Source organism: Canis lupus, chromosome 15 (assembly GCF_003254725.2).
Source record: "Canis lupus dingo isolate Sandy chromosome 15, ASM325472v2, whole genome shotgun sequence".
NCBI classification, from domain to species: Eukaryota; Metazoa; Chordata; class Mammalia; order Carnivora; family Canidae; genus Canis; species Canis lupus.
This window is the reverse complement of record NC_064257.1, coordinates 4,593,790-4,615,146: the sequence shown is the minus strand read 5'-3', so window position 1 is coordinate 4,615,146 and position 21,357 is coordinate 4,593,790. Positions and strand designations below refer to the sequence as shown.

Here is a 21,357-nt window from a genome sequence, read left to right as displayed (position 1 = left end):
GGTTAAGGGTGGGAAGGAAGCCCTTTCCTTTCCTTTCCTTCTGCTGTCTGTCACCTGATGGCCTTGCTCAGATCATAAGTGTTAATGAAATTGTGGTGCCCCGGAGGCAGCTGGGCAGGCTCCTCCCCCGCCCCCCGCCCTGAATCAGCCTGACTCATTTACAGCTTTCTCTCAGTTACCCCAAAGGCTTCTCTTTTGAGGTGACAAATGTGGGGGGTTGGTTTCAGGTTTCATGTTTTTACATTACTGAGTGGAAAAAAAACAAAAAACAAAAAAACCTTTCCAAACCCAAAAAAAACCCCAGCGTTTACAGCAGAAACAACACGTCCCGAGAGCACTGGAAATTTCCCCATCCTCTCTCCTCAGCTGCTCGGCCACAGAGACCAGTGACGGAGGGGTTAAGAGAGGTCGGAGCTAGGGCAAGTGGAGGGTTGGGGACAGCCCCTTTGGAGGTAGCAGCATTTGCCTTCCTGCTCTAAGGCAGGGGAGAGCCTTTGCAGAGCCCTCTGGCTCTGGAGCCTGTGGTCTCCAGCAGCCAAGGGTATCGCCAAGGGACTGGCCCGTCAGCTCGGGATCCGCAGGGGCTGGGGAGGGACGCCGCCTCCCATCTCTAGCTAATTTGATCCCAGGAGGTCGAGGGCAAGTCCCTCGCTCAGAGAGGGCTCTTTAGGTGGAGTGGTAGGTGGGAAGCTGCAGGATCCATCTGGCACATGGAGACTAGGGGGCCGCACCCCCCCCCCGCCCCGTTACTGGCTGGTAGCATTATGAACTGCTCCCCGCCTGCCCCCCGACGGGGGCAGATGGCCTCCATGGCAGATGGAGACCAGGCGAGCAATGGCTGGGTGAGCTTTCCAGTCCCAGCCTGGCCTCTCTGGCTAATAAGACAATTGAGAGGGGCAGTGACAGGGCTGTGTGTGTGTGTGTGTGTGTGTGTGTGTGTGTGTTTAGGCGATGGAGCCCTGGCCTTGTCGGGCCATTCTGGGAGAGAGGTAGGGAGGAACCTCAGATGAAATCAGTGGATCTTGGGGGCCACACCCGGTTTCCCGCGTGCAAGTGTCAGGTGCTCAGGGCCCCGACACTGCCCACCTGCCCGGGCTCCCAAGCTGCCCCGGTTAGTTCTCCAGTGAAGGGGGTGGTCCCCGGGGTGGGAGTCTGTGCTGCAGCTGGAGCCTGGTGGGCTTGATGTGGACCCCCTGCCAGGTCCCCAGAGCCGGGCCTGGGCAGCAGCTCCTCCCAGAGGACGCGCCCGTTTATTATGCGCTCGGGCTCCCTCACTGCGCAGGCAGGCAGCGGCCTTCATTAGCGGAGGAGCTGGGGTCTGTTTTGGCTGCCTCATCAGCATCAGTGAACTGCGTCCCTGCGAGATTTGATACAATTTAATTAACCTAATTAAAAGCTCTGATTGCAGAGATGATTGGGGTAGCGCCAGCAGCGACTGCATATTTATAATGAGCTGCAAGGTGTGGGACCGCAGCCAAACGCCACGCATCCTAATGAGCGGGAGCTGAGAGCCAGGGAGCGGGAGAGGGAACGTTTATTTTTGGCAACAATGCCCAGTTCCTCCCTGCCAGGGAGTCAGAGACCCAGGGAGTGAAGATGGACCTGCCCACTGAGCTCTTCTGAGCAAGGTGGAAGCAGGAGCGTGTGCTCCCCACGCATCCTGGTGCCTTTGGACGCCCACGTGAACGCACCGTGCCAGTGTTCCCTGCTTGCAGAGTGGGGGGCTGGGACCCCAGCAGTGCACTTTTCCTGCCTGTCTGCATCCCTGGGAATCAGGGCTGCCTTCCGAACCACGAGCCCTGGTTTGAGGAAACGGCTCAGGGGAGCCACCGGGACTTGGAGACTTTGGGATCCCTGGGCTGTTTTCTCAGACTTGCCAAGGCAGATCTGGGCCGGCAGGATCTGGCCAGGAGGCTGGGTGGGCGTCCGAAAAGGGGGTCTGGGTGTCCGAGAGACCTGGGTGAGGATCTTGGGCCTGGAGCGGACAGGAGAAACGGGGGAGATGAGCTCCCCGTCTCCTGAGGACGGTGTCCAGAGGGGGCCGCCTGCCCTGGACTCTCCTCTGCCACTGCTTCTGTCTGGGGAGCCTTGGTTTGTCTGACTCAGCGTTTCCGCTGTAAATCACATCTAATAATAACGAGAGTGAGAGCTGTGGCAGAGATGCTATGGGTGAAGGGGGCACCGGTGAGAAGGGGCACGCTGCCCAGGTGCGCTTGGGGGGGGGGCAGGTGGGGAGGGAGCTCCGGGGTGGCAGGAATGGGGGCTGGATTCTGGAAGCCACCCTCAGAGGCTTTGAGGGGAAGAGGTGGGAGCAGCCCCCCCACTCCCCATCCCTGCCCTGGGAGCTCTTGGAGGTCATGAGCTCATCCGGGCTGGCCCAGCCCCCCCCCCCCCCCCCCCCCCCCCCCCCCCCCCGTGCTCTGAATGCTGCCAGGACAAGATGAGATTTGTCCCCAGCCCACCTTGCAGAGCTGCAGCTGTTCAGCTCCCTTATCAATCTTCTCTGTGGGTTTAATCACCTCTCTGTCATCCTGCTGGGACAGCCCTCCCCTTCCTGGCCCCAGCTTTCCTCCAGTCCCCCTCCCCCAGACACACCGTCTTTCCTCTCCGTACTCCCCCTTCTAGGAGACAGAGGGTGGGCCAGGGCAGCTTTGCCCCAGGTTTAGTCTCCATGGTGGGGCCGGGGGTTCCTCAGTTTTGCAAGGAATAAGGGGTGGGTACAGGTACTGGTGAAGAACCTGCCCTAGCCAGGTCCCCAGTATCTTTGGCTCCACTCCAGGGTGGGTAGGATGGGGTCTGGACGTTGGCCATGAGGGCCTTCAGCCCAGATCCAAGAGATTCTTGTGTCGGTCCCTTCCTTCTTCGGAAGGAGGCTGGCCCTTTGGGAGCTGCGTCCACCCACGGCCAGCCAGCCCGCCAGCTCTGGCCTCTTTCCCTGGGTGGGTCCTGTGGGGCCAGGCTCCATGGAGCCTTGTGGGCCCAGGGGCCCGTGGGCAGGAACCACAAGCCCACAGCTTTGCGTGCATCTTGGGAAAAAGGGTGCCCAGGAGTCAATGGGGCCTGTGTTGTGGTCCAGGCTGGGAGCCAGGGCGCAAGGGGCTCTGGGGCCCCTCCTAGTGCTGACGTGCAAGATGACCTTCAGGGCAACTCTTCAAGCCTCTCTGCTTCACTCTCTTTCCCTTCCAGAGCATTTGGGGGAACGGGCAGGGAGGGGTGACATGGGATGGTGTTATGTGCCCCTCGGAGGGAACTTGAGACGGCAAGCCCTTGCTCCCCTACTCGAGGCTCCCACCCAGGCACTCTCAGTGCAAATGGAAAGCCAGCTTCTTCCTATTTCTCAGAAGGGGATGGAAAATCCCAAAGAGGGATAGGATCCTGGGGAGCATCACCCAGCTTGTCCTCAAGGTGGGGGCTAAAAGACCCTCCTCCGATGGTCCCTTCAGGTAGAGACCTTAGGTTCTGGAGGGGCACTGACTAGTCTTGGGCCAGAGGGGGCTGGTCCGGTTCAGCCCAAGGCTGGGCTCTGTAGGACAATGGCATGTTGATGAAGATTTGGTCCTGGTCTCACATGACTCGATGGGGGTGGATGGACTGCACGTGGCTGAGCTGCCTGGGCTGACCTTTGGTCGCTGGCTAGGGAAGAGAGGAAGCCATGAGGCTCTCCTGCCCACTCAGTGCCCTGGGCACCCTGCCACCCCCGCCCCAGGCACTGCCCTCTGGGCACACACACTCTGTCTTCACTTACCTTCTTTGAGTCTCTCTCTTCCCGTTCTCTTTGCTCCATTCGTGTGTGAGTGGGTGTGTGTGTATTGTACGCGAGCATGTCCATCTGTGTGAGTGTGAGCAAGGAGGCACCCATAGGATGAAGGACAGTGAGAGAAGAAACACCCTTCGTGGGATCTTTCCAATCAAGGATGGACCTGGTTTCTTCTATTGTGGGGACAACATCAGAGTAGGGCCAGAGTGTGCAAGCATGTGTGCCTATGCACGTGTGTTCATGGGCAAGGTGGACAGGTGTGCCCATGGAGAGGGCAATGCCTCCTACCCTGGCTTATCCTAATACTTATGTCGTCTGCTGGGAGAGGGGGTGACTTCTCAGGTCAGCATCCTCCACCTCCTGCTGGAGCCACATCCTCCTCTCTGGCACAGGGCCAGGGTGTCACTTTCAAAAGGAAAAAGGAAGACTTCTTTTGGGTTGTGTATTTTTTAAAAATTTTTACTTATTTATTACTATTTTTTATTCATGAGAGACACACAGAGAGAGGCAGAGACACAGGCAGAGGCTCCCTCTCCTGCAAGGAGCCTGACATGCGACTCTATCCCCTGATCGGGACCACACCCCGAGCCAAAGGTAGGTGCTCAACCGCTGAGCCGCCCGGGCATCCCACACCTCTGATTCTTTACTGGGGTTGTCTGTCGCCCTTTTCCCTACCAAGATGCTCAGGTGGATGCAGCAGAGGGGGCTATGTCAGGAGAATCTTACCCTGAGGTCTCCAAGGGGTTGGCGGCCCGGGCCTCTGAGCCGGGGGAAGCCAATACAAATGCTTGATAGAACAGTTTGAAAGGGAGTCCATGGCCCGACTTTGGCAAAATAACATCACACACGTTGCTCAAAGATTTTTTAAACGCACTCTCCTTTGTGGGGAGCCCCATAGACTGTATTCTCTAGGGCTAGTTTCCCGCTGCACGCCCTCGGTGGCCGTGGTGCTATGTGGAGGGAAGTGAGATTTCCAGACCTGGGATTAGATGGGGGTGGGTGCCCAGATACTGGCACGGGGAGGCTGTGGGTGAGAAGGGGACAGCATGTGTGCCCTCAGACTCATTCTCTAGGCATCCCTTAAATTAACAGCATTTTAAAAAGATTTTATTTATTTATTTAATTTTTAAAAAGATTTTATTTATTCATGAGAGACACACAGAGAGAGGCAGAGACACAGGCAGAGGGAGAAGCAGGCTCCATGCAGGGAGCCCGATGTGGGACTTGATCCCTGGTCTCCAGGATCACACCCCAGGCTGTGTGTGATCACTAAACCGCTGAGCCACCCGGGCTGCCCTATTTATTTATTTGAGAGAGTGAACAAGAGAGAGAGACAGACAGACAGCACAAGCCCAGAGGCTGGGCAGAGGCAGAGGAAGACGCAGACTCCCCACTGAGCAGGGAGCCCGACGCAGGGCTCCATCCCAGGACCCCAGGATCATGACCTGAGCCGAAGGCACTTAACCAGCTGAGCCACCAGGTGGCCCAAATTGACAATTTTGAGTGGTCAGGCTGGGGAGCATTTCTGGACATCTCCACCTCCTTGTCCTCTGTTCCCTTTGATGCCCCCCTTCTCCACGTCCCCCCTCCCAATACAGTTCTGTGAACCCCATAGGGTGCTGGGGAGATAGTATGAGAGTAGCCCTTGGCGCTGAAGCAGAAAGGACAGAGCTTGGAGGGGCCGGGGTGGAGGCTGGGGCTATGGTTGGCACGGGGCACAGTGGGGCCGAGATTTGAGGCCCAAGCCAAGTAGAGCATGGACGAAGGTGGGGTTGTTGGAGATTGGGTTGGCGGAGCATCTCTCTCAGACTTGACAGGATTCTGAGGAGCCTATTTTCGGAGTCCAAGGCAGATGTTCTCCCCCAGTGAAACCAATGTTTGGTGTCTGCGCTCCCCTTGGAGGGGCGGGATAGATCCCCTCCCCCTGCTCCCCTCAGCTAAGCAGAGTCATACATCACCAAGGGGCCGGGGCTCCCTAGATGTATTGCCCTAATACGTCGCTATAGCAACCCCACTCGAATCCCGCATTATTCTAATGTGGTCCCCCTCCCCACTGTGATGTATAGCTTGGGACTCAGAGCCGCGAGGCCCCTTCTCTGAGTCTGCTCCAAGTGCCCCCGGGTTGGGTGGGCTGGAGGCCGGCTTGACTTCTCGGGGTCCTGTCTTGCTTCTCTTCACCCTGTGCACGGGGTCCTTTGTGAAGCTGGGTGTGGAGATGGGGTCTGGCCCCTTGGCCCACCCACCCGCCTGCCCAGAGAGGGGAACCGGCAGGCCATGTGTCCTGACCCTGGCACACGAGTGCCTGACGCACCGACCCACGCCAGCCTGCCCGGCCTGGGGACCTGAGGCCTTGGGGTTGGGGGCCAGGGCAGGACAATGGCTGCATTCCTGCTGTGAGCCACAGGCCCCCATTGTTCCTGTGGACACTGCCTACTTGAGGGCTGTGATTCTGGCCCTCACCCCATGGGGGGCGTAGGATGCTCCCTGGACCACTCCCCCGCAGGACCATAGAGGGGTGATTCATGGGGTGGCCAGGGCATAGCAAGCCCCAGCTGTGCCCAGATTCTGGGGAGTGGAGGGGGAGGCGACTAAGGGTTGTTTGTGCCTGGGGGGGGGGGGGTGGCGGGTGTTGAATAGTCAGAGGACTTCAGGCCGTGGACACCAACCACGTCATCTCCTACCCCTCCTCATGTGTGGGCCGGTCAGAGAGGCCCCATTGTCAGAGGGGCAGGCCCACCCAGGCTAGAAGGGAAGCAAGAATTAAGAGGGGCCACCTCCGAGCTGAGAGGACCCTTGGACCACCACTCACACTACACTGGTGGTGAAATTGAGGTCTGGGGAATGGCAGGGACTGACTTAAGGTCACACAGCTAGATGGTGACAGGCCTGGAACCAGAACATCTCTCCATGTTGCCTTGGTGCTGAGATGCTGCTGCCATTTCTGGTAGAAAAACTGAGTCCCAGTGGCGATCTTTGGCCTTGGCAGAGTTATGTTCCTAAGCGCCATCCTGTCCTCTACTTCTAGTTCAGGTCCACACTTGGCACCCATGGACTGAGAAATCAGAGCTAAGGGGAATCCCAGGGCCATGGAGAAGCCTTCCCGACTGCATCTTCTGTGGGGCCCTGAAGAAATGAATGGGGCATGGAGGCTCCCAGTGCTCTGACACACAAGACGCATAGATGTAACAATAGACTTCATTGTTTCCTCCCAAACAATGATCTCACTTGGGCCCTCACAAGCCCACCCTACATGACTGAGAGGTAGGGAGGGGAAGAAACTCCTAATCCAGGAGTGTTTTTAGCACGGGGGTACTGGTCTGATTTATCTCTGTGTTTCCAGTGCTCAACATAGGGCCTGATTGTTAAATTGGATGATTGGATGGATAGTGGGTGGTTGAAGAAGTGGTTGAGGGTTGCATGGATGAATGGATGAGTGGATGGGTGGGTTGATGAATGAATGAGCTACTGGATGGATGTAAGATGGATGAATGGATGGATGGATGGAAGGATAAATGAGGGAATGCCCACTTTTTTTTTTAAGATTTTATTTATTTATTCATGAGACACACACACACACACACACACACACACACACACACAGGTAGAGACACAGGCAGAGGGAGAAGCAGGCTCCATGCAAGGAGCCTGATGAGGGACTTGATCCTGGGACTTCAGGACCATGCCCTGGGCTGAAGGCAGGCACCAAACCACTGAGCCACCCAGAGGTCCCTAAGGGAATGCCCACTTCTTATATTGAACTCCAGGGATGACCTAACTTGGGTCATACCAAAGACGGACACTGGAGTACCTGGACTCAGGTACCTAGGCCTCACCTTTAATGTTAGAATGCCCTGTAGCATAGTTTGGTGGTTAACCTCTGGGTAGGTTCCAGGCACTGGAGCCGGGAGTTGGGGTCTGAAGGAATCTATAGTCAGACTTAGTCTCATGGTCGGTGCTCCACAGGGTCTAGGGGCCTTAATCCTGAGTTAAGTCTTCTGTGTTGGGATCAGAGGAGGATGTGGAAGCCCATTGGTAGAAGGGTCCTGGGCAGGGCAGCAAGAAGCATGAAGGTTTAGGAAGGGGGCAATGAGTGGGGTCTTGAGGGCACTGGGGCTGAGTGCTTTTGTCTCCTCAGGATCAGGCCCTGAGCAGGGAGGCCCAGTATGAACCCCTATTCATTCTTCATGACCTTGCTTGATTAACAGTACCACCATCTATGAGGTTTCCTCTGGCCGTGTGGGTGCTATCCCCCCAGATCCTACACAGAGCCTTAGAAGAGGTTCAGTGCACATCCTTGGGGATGTGGGGTTGCCACAAAGCAGCAGAAGTAGGGGATAAATTGGGAGACCGCACCTTCTACTATTTTTCTGGGTCTTTTTGGGCAGGTCCCGACATCCTTGGGTCTCCATTTGGAGTGGGGATGGAGAACTTGAACCTGTCTTTCCAGAGTGGTTTGAGACCAAAGAGCAATAATTCTGGGGGGTGAGGGGAAGGCACTAGGCATGATTTCTCTACACTGACTCAGCCCAGCAATCATAATATATATTGTATATATAAAATTAATTAAAAAAATAAAATTAATTTTATAGCTGACATTTAATGTGTACTTACAACATGTCAGGCACTGTTTTAAGTGTTTACGTATATAATTTCTCAGCAGTCCTGCCAGGCACGGGTACTATCATTTTCTTTCGACAGATGAGGAAACTGAGGTTTGGAGAGCATAAGTAACTTGCCTGAAGAGTCCCATGGGTAGCAGGTGGTGCAGCCAGAATGAAAGCCTGGGCAGACACCAGGGCTCACCTTCTTTGCCGCTCTGTGTGGTTGGTCAGTATGCAGCTCCCTGAATGCATGCATGGGGAGGACCTCCTGACCTCTTGGGTGATCCCAGGCGAGGCATCCAACTTCCTTGAGCTTCATGGAATTTACCCGATGAGAAGGTGGCAGAGAGGTCCTAGTCCATAAGCTCCAACAACCCTTCTTCCCCAAGCTTCTCTCTCTCTGGCCCAGTCTTGAGTTCTGGAACCTCTTCTGCTTTGGGCACATGCTCCAAGCACTGGATGCTGCTATTTGCCCCAGCAGGGAGTGTAAACATACAACATGGACCCAGGTGTCAGATGAAATAGGTTTTATTCCAGCCTTTATCATCAGCTAGTCATGCTGCCTTGGACAGGTCACTAAAACTCTCCAGGTACCAGTTTGCTCCTCTGCAAAACAGGAGTGATTAATGTGAGACCGTGAAAGTAAGTACGAAGTGAGCGCCGGGTAAGTATTAGGTCAGAACGCCTTGGACAGAGTGGGGGTCAAAGTTCATTACATTTTGGTCTTCTTTCCCGTTCACTTGTTTTCGTACAACGCCCTGCAGAGGCCCCACAATAAAACAGCTTTCATTCATTCATCACCGACTGATGCCAAGCGCTGTATGTACATCATCCCACTTGATTCTCAAAATAGCTCTATGATGTAGGAATTGCCCTTGTCAACATATCAGGGAACCGAGGCACAGAAAGGGTAAGTAGCTGGCCTGAAGTCACACGGCTTAAGAGGTGAAGGCAGGATTTGTATCCAGGTCTGTTTGGCCCCGTAAATCCTGTGCTTCACCTTTCTGCTTGCTGCCTCCCTCCTGCAAGACTCGGAGGGCTTCCCTAGTGACTTTGATGACAATGGGAGAAGGCGGGTGACCCACAGCGGCTGGACGGGGCCTGCCTGGAGAGCCGGGTCTGCCCATGAGCCGCAGGGGTCAACTCCAGCAGCTTCCGCACGGAGGGAGCACTCCCTCGTCTCAGGGCGGCCGGCCCCAGGGGACGGCCAAGGACGGTGACAGCTGCCCACCTAGGCACGGAGAGCAGTAGCCGACTGGGTCCAGGTCTCCTCCTGTTCAGAGCTGAATAATCTGGAGCCTTTGAAGAAGGATTTCTGAAAAGCCATCAGGAGTGAATCATTGACTTAGGGAGGCGATGAATCAACGGGGAGTTCATAAAACGGCAAATGAATCGGGTGTGAGAACGACGGAGCCACTGCTATTCCCCAGAACCCTCCGGGGACAGAGAGCCGAGAGAGAAGAAATAAAAATAACACGGGCCTCATGCCTGCTACCAGCCCCAGCCAGCCCCTCCTTCCGTGGGGAAAGACGGAGGGGACGGGGACTGAGGCCCGCCTGTGGGCGAAGCGGGGCAGGCGGGGCGCTCCTGGGGCGCTCCGGGCTCCCCGGGTCCGGGCTGCAGGTGCAATTAGCCGGCGTCTCTCCCCCTTCTCTTCGGGAGCCCTCCTCACAAGAAAGAACACTGATTTTGACGAACACCCAAAATAATGTGAGACCAGGCACCATGCATTATGCATGAGGTCTGATTTAACATGAACATTATTTCTTGTGTACGAGACCATATGCCTCCGTGCTGTCTCTGCAGCCTAATAATACCCAGGCCCACCCCGGTCAGGCTCCGCTCGAGACACGGCCCCTGGGGGTGTGCGTGGGGGGGCATGGAAGCCGAGCCCTCCTGTACCTCGCTCGGCTGAAGGGAGCCCGCTCAGACGCCCTGAAGGTGGGTGGGAGGTGGGTCGCGGCCCTGGAGAAGCACCAGGGAGCTGCGGGGTGGGTGGAAGTGTGAAAGTGCTGGTGTGCATGCGTGCGTGCGTGCGTGCGTGACATCCGGAGCCCGTGGCCAGGCGATGGCTCATCGCGCGGCAACGTGGGGACATGTGCGTAGCGGAGGTTTCGCCGCGCAAGAGGGACGACGGCAGGAACGGATAGATCTAATTGCTGTGTGTGTTTGTATATATACACGCATATGTACGTGTGGGGGTGTGTGTTTAAAAAATAAGATCACACATACATACAAACACACAGCCTAACTTTAATTATCTGAAGGGAGCAGGAGAGATCTGGGAGGAGCCGGGAACAATGATGGGCAGGGATTGGAAAGCAGTTTGTGGGGTAAGTGCTTGCAAATTCTGAGACCCAGGGCCCTGATCCAGTGCTGCAAGGCACGGTTGTGTGTGTTAAGTCAGGTGTTTACAAGCGCCAGGTAGCTCCAGAGAGCTCGGTGCCAGAGACCACAGGGTTGGTCCTGGGCCTCGTTACGGTGGTGCGGGTGTGACCTCGAGTGTGTGAGCACGTGTGTGTGGGGCAAGCTGGCAGGGCGAGCTTGGGGTTTTGGCTGGCCGAGGGGAGGAGGCCCGGGGATGCGTGTGAGTGGGAGAGGGACAGGAGGTAGTGTGACGGTGAATGGGTGGGGTGGTGGGTGTGGGAAGGGTGTGGGCAAGCCTGTGTGTGTGTGAAGCAGGATTGCCTTCTGGGAGGGGACAGTTGCCTCTGCTCGGCCTTGTGCCACCGCCCACCCCCCCAAGAGTAGCCAGCTGGAAGCTGGATTTTGGGACAGTGTGTGGGGCGGTGGCGGGAATGCTCAGCTGCGAGGTCAGTCCTGGGGACTGCGGCCAGGTCCCAGCTCAGGGACCAATAGAGGGCAGTCCTCCCACATGGAGCCCGGAAGGGCCAGCCAAACCGTGCCTTCTAATAGGCCAGGCAGGGCCCAGATCGCTGGCTCCTCTGGCTTCTGTCACTAAGCTGGAGGTCCCGGGTGACTCCTGGTCGCTGAGCTTAGGGGGAGCAGCTGGGCCAGATGACCAACCTACTCTCACTCCTACTCCTGCTCAGGTGGGGCTCCCTCTGGAGCTTTCTGGAGCCCAAGCCCTGCTGGGAAAAGCCTGAGGGCCCGGGTCGTCGCTGGGAGCTTGACCCTCCCACACGCAGCTCCAGAGCCTCCCTCTGGAGGAGACTTGATTCCAAACAGCTCTAGGTGGGCAGCTAGGGTTGGGAGTCAGCTCGTCCTGTGCGCACCCAGTCGGGTCCTGGGGTCAAGGGATGATGGCACAGGACCCGAGCCGTACAACGTACAACCTAGCACAACTTCAAGGGGCAGGAGTTGGGGGACAATATAGATGTCCTCAAGGTTTAGGGTGAAGCACCTGCTGCGCTTGCCTTGGTGACCACAGGTGACCACAATGGCCACCCCCCACTGTGCTACTGGTGTAGCTTGGCCTTCCTTTGCTTACCTCTGGGAGTGGCTCTGGACTTGCAGGCACAGTGGCGCGCACACAACTTCATAACCAACCCCCAGAGGTTCCCACGGGCAGACTGATGCTCTCCTAACGAGCACAATCTGTGGCCACACGATCGCAGACAATGATTTTCTTCAAGTGAGGAGGGGAGAGAGTCCGGGACCCGACAACGACAACTGGGCACTTGGGTTTCCTTGCAGGCTGATACTAGGGCCATCTGCCTCTCTTGGGCGAAGGGACGTGTGTGAGGCTCTCGGAAGTGAACAGGTAGCTGCACACCCACACGGGACGGAGACACCTGTCCTAAACTGTATTCTATCCAGGGACTCAGACTCCAGGGCACAATCTCCCTCTCCCTGTGGTTTCTCCTCACACAGTCGGATGAGCAGCGGTTCCTACTGTCACCTGGGGCTGGAGACTGGGGAGAGGAGCCCCGGGGACTTCTGTGACCAAGCACTTGGTCACTGAGTACCTGTCCCAGGCTGCTGTCTCATTAAGTAAAATCTTCACAAAGTGGAAGCTTTTCTTCCATCCTCGTTTCCACTTTTTTTTTCTTAATTTTTTGTTTGTTTGTTTGTTTTGTTCTACTCCTCAGCTGCCGCAGGTTCTTGGGAGGCCACATTGTTTTGCTGTTTTTGAGTTGACTTGCTTAAATAATAAATCCACCCTCTTGTATGGGATTAAGCAGACAATTAGGAAATCAATCAATCAATTGGTGTCAGCTGCAGGCAGAGGCCAGGGAAAGGCCCCCTCTTCCCTGGTGCCTCTCCAACCTCCAAACCCGCTGCGGCTCAGGGCGGTGCGGGCAGCAGGGAGCTCTGAGCTTCGCTTGCTTCCATTTCAGGGCCCCGAGGCTGGGACAAATCCAGGAATGGAGAAATAAGGAGAGTGTGGGGGAGTGTGGGACTGATGTGAAGTTCTGTACTTAGTGGAGCAGGAAATGGAGGCCACGCTGTCACCTGGCCGTTGCATCCCCGGCCCCGTCCTTAAGCCTGGGGCCTGGCCTGGCCCGCCAGGATGTGCAACGGCCGGGACACGGGTGCCAGTCACAGGGCTCACTGCCTACTGGGCTGGACTGAAGGAGGGAGGAAAAAGAAAGCAGCGGTGAGTGAGAGGCTGAGCCTTGGGAAATCTTGGCGGCCTTTGTACTTGCAGAGACAATTCCTCCCGAGATTGAGGGTCAGAGCCCAGAAAGTCACCGGGAACGCTCAGCATGGTACCATCGTCCTAGAGCCTCAGCCTGGCCGGGGACCACCAAACGGACGGCCTGGGAACACCTCTCTGGGTGCCCAAGATGCCATCGGCTGGAGCCTAGGCCTCTCCCAGCCTGGGCTTGGCCAGCAGCCCCCCCATCTCCCCTCACTAGGGACACAGCTTTCTCCCCCATCAAGTGGTTGTGCTGCTTCAGGCTTTGTGTCCATGAAAAGTGACAGAAACCTCAGGTGGTTTCTCCTGAGAAGGGAAAAGAACTGCATCTATGGAGGAAACAGCAAGAGCTATATTTTGTTAATACCTTTAAAAGTTGCTTTAAAGGCAACGAGGATCTTGACTGGGTCACGGGCAACCTTGGGCTTGGGCCCTGGAGCCCCGATCTGCCCCCACCATCATGACACTGGGGAGGGGGAGACGCCGCTGCTGAAAGCTTGAGAAGGCAGACGTCTGAGACTGTGTCTTCCCCACCCTGGTCATGGTTGCACAACCGCCGAGTCTTCCCATGGGCATACGCATCACTCCCTGAGTTGGGGGGGGGGTAGTTCTTGGGCACCCATCCCTGGAGAGAGGGGAGGGCTTTCTGGTGGCTCATTCCACTGGTGGCGAGGGAAGTTGGGCCAGGTGGCTTGTTTGCAGACGGGTGGGACTGGCTTTGCCTAAGCCAACAGGCAGGACTCCCTCCCCAGGCCCACTTAATACCTGCAGGGCTGCTGTCGAAGCTGTTGGGACTCCCAGCGGATCCAGGTAGGTTTGGGCACCATTTGTTTGTGAGTGGAGAGCCAGCTGGGCTGGGCTGGTGTGGCCTGACCCTGCTTCCAACGGCCCCATGACCTGGAAGGGTAGAGCTGGCCTGGACCCTCACGCGTGGAGTGCAGAGTGAAACCGAAGCTGGGGCTGGCGTCTTGGGTGGGGATACAAAGGTGCCAGGCTTGTGGTCCCAGGTGAGGCAGGCTTCTTCCTTGGCTGAGAAGCAGTTGCGTTGTGCCTGAGGAACGGCTGTCCCCATTTCAGTGTGGTGTCTGCAGTGTTGGAGGCCCTGGTCTGGTCTCAGGATAGTCTGTGTACGGGAGGGGACATGAGGCAGCATCTTCCCTAAGCTCACTCACTGAGACAGGGGCTCAACTGTCGCCCAAGTTAACAGGCTGGTCTGAAAGAAGGTCTGCGTGGTCACCTTCTTCCAAGATAGTGTGGCCAGAACTTTAGGGGAGGTTAGCCAGGGTATCCACACACTTTACCCACAAACCGACCCAACCCTGGTAGTAAAAAGGACAGGACACAGCCCTGGGGTACATGTTTATGTGAGTAATAAAATATTTACTATAACATAAATATAAAGGGAACTTCCCAGTCTACATTATTATTATTATTTTTGCAATAAAGATACAAAGAATGCACCAAAACATTGTTCCAAAAAAATAATAAAAATAAAATAACAAAATTTAAATTCAAACTGTAACAAACAGAACGGAAGAAACGGAGAAGGGGGAAGCTCCAAACACATCCAGAAAATAAATAGAGATGGGTCAGAAATCTGGAAATCATATTAAAATATTTTTTTCCCTTCGGATTATTCGGTGTACAAAATCCTTTCGGATGGGGATGGAGGGCAACCCGGAAAAACCAAAAATAAAAACCAAGCACAAAAATGTTTCTTCTCCCCGCCAAGTGTGTACATATCTCACATATTTACATGGTTCCCACCTCACCCCAAACTTGGGGAATTTCTCTCCTGGCCGCCCCCCTGCATCCCGCATCCCAGGTCGGGCTGGAGAGGGAGCGGGTGAAGGCTGCCGGGAATCAGGGCAGAAGGTTCGCAGGGAACGGCTTATTTCTACAGCTGGTTAAAAAATACCTCCAACTTTTTCAAGTTTTCGTTTGTCGGTGGCCAGGAGGGCAGTGCCCCGCGGGGAGCAGGGGTGGGATGGGGGGGCCCTGCTGGGCCGCGGTCAGTCTGCAGTGGGGCAGAAGCCTCTTCCCGGGGGGTGTGCGTGGGGAGCGCAGACCCCTCCCGCGTGGCCGGGAACCGAATCGCAGCTCGGATAAAACGAAACGAAAAATGAACACTCGAATTTTTTTTTGTTAGTTTTTTTTTTTTGTTTTTGTTTTGCTTTTTTTGGGGGGGGGGTGGAGCGATGGTGGTGGTGGTGATGGTGGTGGTGGGGTGTAAGGGCAGGGGGAGGTAAGGGGGAAAAATAAATTAGGCTAGATTAAAGCTTTGGCTATTTCCTGCTTTTATACACAGACGCGGCTCTCGCGGCCTCCCCTCCGGGGCCCCGATAAATACAGTATACAGCGATTTAAATTAAGGGCGCGGGCGGAGTTAGAAGGACCCCAGGAGCCGGGGAGAGGCTCCATGAATAAATAAAAACCGTAAAAAAAAACAAAAAGCAAAAACCAAAAAACCAACCAAAAACAACAAAACCAAGCCCGGAGGAAGGGTAAAAAGGGGGATGGGGCGCATCCTTGCGGGAGAGAAGAGGCGTGGAGCGGATTAAGCGACAGTCCCTCACCCTCGACCCGCAGGCTGGGGAGAGGGGGCCCTCCTGTCTCCATCCTCTCTCCCGGGGGGTCCCTAACCCCGTACCGCGTTACCTGTCGCTGCGGGGAGGCCGCTGCCGGGATCCGGCCCCGAACAGCCCGGGGGTGGGAGGGGTGCAGGGGGAGGCGGGGGTCTCCGAGGGGATGGGGGCGGGGAGCAGGCGGCGGGGTGAGTTGGCGCGTCCCGGATCTTCGCTCCTCTCTCCCGGGGGCTCGGGCGACGCAGCCTGTCGGGCCGTCTTCGCCGCTCGCCGGAGAGGGTCGTCCGGGTGTTTGGTTTAGGTTCGAAAGTTTCTGGGCTTTTTTTTTTTTTTTTTTTTTTTTGTAAAATCCAAAGCAACCGAACAAAAAGAGAGAGAGAGAGAAAAAAAAAAAAAGAAAAAAAAAGAAAAGAAACAAAAAGAAGAAGAGTTCAGGCCGCGCGGCGCCTCGCCACGCGCCCGCGGGGGCCCGGGCCGCGGGGTCACTGCACCGAGCCGGGCAGTGTGTGGTGGTGGTGGTGGTGCAGCGCGGCCGGCGGGGGCGGCGGGGGCGCCGAGGGTGGCGATGCGCCGCCCCCGCCCGGCCCCAGCTCGCCCGGTGCGTAAACGTCGTCCATGGGCGGGTGGCCGGCGCCGGCCGCCGGGGTCATGCGCTTCTCCTTCTGCCGCCGGTTGCAGAACCAGACGCGCACCACCTCCTTCTCCAGCTGCAGGCTGTCGGCCAGGCCGGTGATCTCGTGCGCCGAGGGCTTGGGGCACTTGAGAAAGTGGCTCTCGAGCGCGCCTTTGACCCCCACCTCGATGGACGTGCGCTTCTTGCGCTTGCGGCCCTGCGCCGCGATCTTGTCCAGGTTGGTGGGGCTGCCGCTGGACGAGTCGGTCTCCTCCAGCCACTTGTTGAGCAGCGGCTTGAGCTTGCACATGTTCTTGAAGCTCAGCTGCAGGGCCTCGAAGCGGCAGATGGTGGTCTGCGAGAACACGTTACCGTACAGCGTGCCCAGCGCCAGCCCCACGTCGGCCTGCGTGAAGCCCAGCTTGATGCGCCGCTGCTTGAACTGCTTGGCGAACTGCTCCAGGTCGTCCGAGCTGGGCGCGTCCTCGTCCGAGTGCTCGCCCACCGACGAGCCGCCGCCGCCCGCGCCCGGGTGCAGGTGCGCCGCCGCCGCGTGCAGGCCGCCCGCGTGTGCGTGTCCGTGTGCGTGTCCGTGGGCGCCCAGGTGCGGCGGGGGCGACGGCTCCAGCTGCGCCTCGTGGCCGTCCTCGTGCAGCGCGTGGTGCAGGCCGGGCCCCGCGCCGCCGCCCCCCGCGGCCAGCATCCCCGCCAGGCCGCCGCCGCCGCCCCCCGGGTAGGCCGCCTGCGCGTACAGCCCGAGCGGCTGCGGCTGGTGGCCCCCGCCGGCCCCCGGGGACGGCGACATGGCCGGGCCCAGGTGGTGCGCCGTGCCGCCCTGCGCCCAAGCCGCGCCCGCGTGGGCCGCCCCCTGGTGCACCAGGCGCGCGTGGAAGCCGCCGCCGCCGCCGCCGCCGCCGCCGCCGCCGCCGTCGTCGGCCCGGCCGGTGCCGCCGCCGCCCGCCTTGCCGTGTTCCAGGTGCGGGCCCCCGGCCCAGTCGCCGCCGCCGCCGCCGCCGCCCGCGGGCAGCCACTGGGGGTGCGCCAGGCCCACGGGGTGGCCCGCGCCCGCGCCCAGCCACTCGTGGTGCATCAGCTTCTGCACTTCGCGGTACGCGGCCCCCGCGTGCAGCCGCTCGGCCGCCGCCGCCGCCGCCGCCGCCGCCGCGGCGTCCGGGTGCATGAGCGGCCCCGTGCCCCCCGCTCCGCCGCCGGGGCCCCGCGGCAGGTACTGCGCGGTGGTGGCCATGCCGCCCGCGCCCCGCGCCCCGCGCCCTGCGCCGCGCCGCCGCCGCCGCCGCCGCCGCTCCGCTCCGTCTGCGGGCCCCGCCGCCGCGCTCCGCCGGCTTAAAGCCCCGACCCGCTCGGCGCTCCGGAGCCCCACCCCGCCCGCCGCCCATTGGCTGCCCGCGGAGCCGCCTCCCGCCCCCCGGCCGCGGCCCCCGCCCCCCGCGCCCGCCCGCCGCCCGGCCCGGCCGCCCGGAGCTCGCCATTGGGCCTCGCTCCCGGGGTCCCGCGCGCCGCCGCCGCTGATTGGCCGCCGCGGCTCCGCTCCCGGCCCCCCTGCCGTCCGCGCGGACTCACGCCCCGGGGGCGCGGCCGCCACGTGGGGCGCGGCGCGGGGGCGGCCCCGGGACCGCGCCCCCTCTCGTCCCGCCTGCGTGGGCCCCGCGTACCCCCGGCCAGGAGGCTCCGCGCGCGCGGGTCCCACACTCCGCGCGGACTGGATTCCCGCCCGGGCGGCCGGGCGGCGGCGGCGGCGGGGACTGCGGGGACTGCGGGCTCCGGGAGGCGCTCGGGCTCCGGGGAGCGGCTCAGCCCCGCGCGCCGCGCTGCGCAGCGCCGCTGCCGGCGGGCCGGGCTCCCCGCGGGGCCGGGCGGCTGCGAGCGGGGGGCGGCGCGGGCCGGCGCGGTGCGGGCGCGCCTGCTCCCCGCCGCCTCGCCTCCCGGGCTGCCCGCCGGCGCCGAGCCGTGTTCCCTCCTCCCCTTCCAGACCCGGCGTCGCAGCTCCGCCGACCCACGCGGCCCCGAGAGCGCGCCGGGCGGGCGCGGGCGCGGGCTCGCCTCCCCCCGGGCTCCGCGGACCAGGTGAGTGCGGCGCGGGCGGCGCGGGGCGGGCGCGGGGCGGGCGCGGGGCGGGCGCGGGGCGGGCGCGGCGGGGACCCGGGAGCCTCCCGAGCCAGGCCGCGCTCCGGGCTTCCCGCGGCAGAGGACCTCGAGGTGCAGCGCGGGGCTCCGGGGCAGCGCCGCCGGCGGGGGTGGTGACATCCCGGGCCCACGGGGGAGGGGGTCCGTCCCACGCTTTGCCGCCTTCTCGCTCCTCCTCCCTGCGTGACCCGCTCATTGGCCGGGGTCACGACGGGGTCACGCCCGGACGCGAAACTTGCTCCTGGTGAGGAGTGGCGGGGACCTGGGGGGACCTGGGGGGACCTGGGGGGGACCTGGGGGAGGGCGGCCGCGCCCCTGGAATCCTGCGCGCGAGCCGGGAGCTGTCCGGGCTGGAGTTCAGCGGGCTTGCCTTGGGGGCCTGCAGAGCAGGGAGCTGAGACGGAGGACGCCTTGTTAGAAAGGTGCGGCGTGCAATTCGGGGATCTTCCTGTCTCCCCAGCTCTTTGAGGCCGCCTGGAGAGATCCCGAGTGGTCTCGGACGTCAGCGCAGCTAGTCTGTGCCTCTAAGCCCCACACTGGACGGGAGGAGGCCCAGCGTAGTGACCTGCGGCCTCCACCTCTTTCCTGCACAGAGGGCTTGGGTCCCAGGGAGTCTTCCAGCTGGCAGCTCACATTCCCCCCCGGCCCCCCCCCCTCCCCCCGCCGTCTGGTCTTAACCTCCAGTGGATCTGTCGATTCCAGGGCCCTGGGGTCTCAGATCACAGAACTGAGCTGGGGGCCCAGCTGGACCCTGCTGGACAAGTTAGGACCGTAGGACAGAGCCTCAGTGAATAGAATAAGGGTGATGGGGGCTCGGGTGCCAGCTGCAGTGGGAATGGTCCTGAGGCAGAGTCAGGGGTCAGCCTGGATACAGACCGCTCATCCAGGCCCTTAAGCACCCCAGACCAGCCTCTGGCCAGCCCTCAAAGGATGGCGTGAGACAAGGCAGGGTCCTTGTCTGGCCGTTGGCCACTGTCCTGAGCAGTCTTCTTGGGTGCCACCCTTGCTGCAAGAGCCGTGACGGAGCTCTGTGTCGGAACCCAGCTGGGGATGCTTGGCTTTCCTGGACTCTGGCCCAAGAAGTGATCACCTTGAGTCACTGTTCTTTCATGAGATCATAAAGCACTTGCCTCGCTGGCCTGTCCCCAAGACCCAAGAGGTGGGGCCAAGGTGGGAATTCTGTAGTGAAGGTGCTTCTCACGCCAGCCCTCACCAGGCCAGCATGACACTCAAGCATGGGCTTCCTACCTGGACCTGCCACCAGCTTTCTGGGCAAGAATAACTTGGGTCAATCTCTGTAGCTCTTGGTTTTCTTCCCTGTGAATTGGGACTAACAGGACTGTAGGCAGCCCACCTGCCTCACTGAGGGCAGGCAGAGGGTGGGCTGAGACAATGAGGGGAGCGGGGAGGGAAGGCTCTCAGGAAGGGCTTTTACTCTGGTGGTTTCTATCGTGAGTGCCCAGCGAACGGGCACGTTAGGTTCCTCTGTCTAAGCAAATCTGTTTCCTTATCCGTCGAGTGGGGTTGTGGAGGTTTGGACCAGCTGACCGCTCAGTCCCTTGTAGCTGCGGTGGTCTGATTCAATGAGTGTCTTGGTTCCTGTTGGAGGAATGGAAGTGTCTGGACAGTGGTCAGTTGTAACGATGTCCAGCCTTTGAATTGCCACCGAGACTTGAAGGACAGTGCCCCACGGGTGCAGTGTTTTACGTTCATTCCCATGTCCCCTGCACCTCTCAGCCCTGTAGAAGGGCCCTGAGATTATTATCCCCAGGGCAGAGATGAAGAAGCGGAGCTTGTCCGAGGCTGCAGAACCGACGAAGGTCCCACTCTTCCTCATGCTTGTTCCCGTTGCTGTGGGATGGGGGCGGGTGCCTGCGGGGGCAGTGGCTTTGGCTGTCGCAGCAGAGAGAGCCCACTGCCCCATCTCTGGTAGCTCTCCGCGGACAGGCGGGGGCCAGCTGGGGCTTCTGACGCCGAGTTCCCAGGTATGTGCGGAATTGAGGGGTGTCTGCAGCAAAGCCAGGCTCCTAGGTTACCAGCAAGGCTCCATCACGATCCAACCCCCACCCCCCCACCCCCAGTAGCAGCCCCGTGACTCTCTGTGCTAGCTGCTTTGCCTGTTGCAGCCTCAGTTTTGTCATCTTAAAACAGGGAGAGAGCAATGCCTGCTTCTCAGGACTGCTCCGAAGCTCTAGTGTTAGATACCGCCCCCGGGGGCAGGCAGTGTAGACCAGGGAAGGATAACATTCCTTTCCCTGTTTATGGAAGTTTGAGACCCTCTACCATGCGTGGATCTAGTCTGGAGTCAACATTTTCTTGCATTTGAGAGTCAGATTTTCCCCAGAAGTCTTGACATCCTCCTTGCTTTCGTTCCTGGAGGGTCTGGGACATGCCTGGGGCTCTGACATGCCTGTTGGCAGAGATGCCTGCAGGTAAACAGCCCCTGTCTCCAGGGGCCCCATCCTCACAGAGTAGGGGGTGGGGAATTGGGACCTGGCAGTCGATGCCCGCTTGCCCTGTGCAGACGCTGAATGGTTCAGGCATGCGAATGGATGTGCATTCACACACACAACGCGCAGACACAAACATGCAATTTGGCCTAGGGACAAACATAGGGATTCAGAGTAGGGACACACAGAGGGATCCCATTAGGCTGGAACTCACAGTCACACAAACCAACGCACAGTTGTACATACAGACGCGTGTCCAAAAGGAAAACGGACGCAGGACCCGCACACAGGCTGAAATAGGCTCAAGCCAGCATTCCTTCAGTGACACGGATGCAGGAGACCTGCAGACCCTTGGGGTCACGAGCGTGGAGGCTCTTACCTGGCAGTTCACACAAATAATCACACCCTGCTGTCCATGCACATGGACCCGCACACACAGGCACACTCTCCCCACGAATGCACAAGGAGCCAACCCCACACATCACAGACTGCGATGAATACACCCACACCCTGTGGCACGATTACACGCCCAGCTCCGAGTTTGGCCCGGGCCGTTCAGCAGCAGTGCTGATCCCAAGGAAGCAGGGAAGCCCTTTCTTTTCC

General features: G+C 59.4%; 2 protein-coding genes across 8 annotated transcripts in view; one reads left to right on the top strand and one right to left on the bottom strand.

The window, feature by feature from the left end:
* Positions 1-14,307: 14,307 nt before the first annotated feature.
* On the bottom strand, positions 14,308-17,405 carry POU3F1 (POU class 3 homeobox 1). Its single transcript, XM_025419668.3, has one exon. It carries the CDS (start codon positions 17,403-17,405, stop codon positions 16,029-16,031), a length of 1,377 nt encoding a protein of 458 aa, XP_025275453.3. The 3' UTR covers positions 14,308-16,028.
* A 662-nt stretch (positions 17,406-18,067) lies between these two features.
* The window catches only part of LOC112642359 (uncharacterized), a 64,459-nt gene continuing 61,169 nt past the window's right edge, over positions 18,068-21,357 (top strand). For 3 of the 7 annotated variants that reach the window (XR_007402408.1, XM_025419853.3, XM_025419851.3), the window contains exon 1: positions 18,068-18,244. The gene's annotated coding sequence lies outside the window, so the exon portion shown is untranslated. The remainder of the gene's footprint in view (positions 18,245-21,357) is intronic. The other 4 variants (XR_007402410.1, XM_049094366.1, XR_007402409.1 and 1 more) reach the window with 4 other exon arrangements.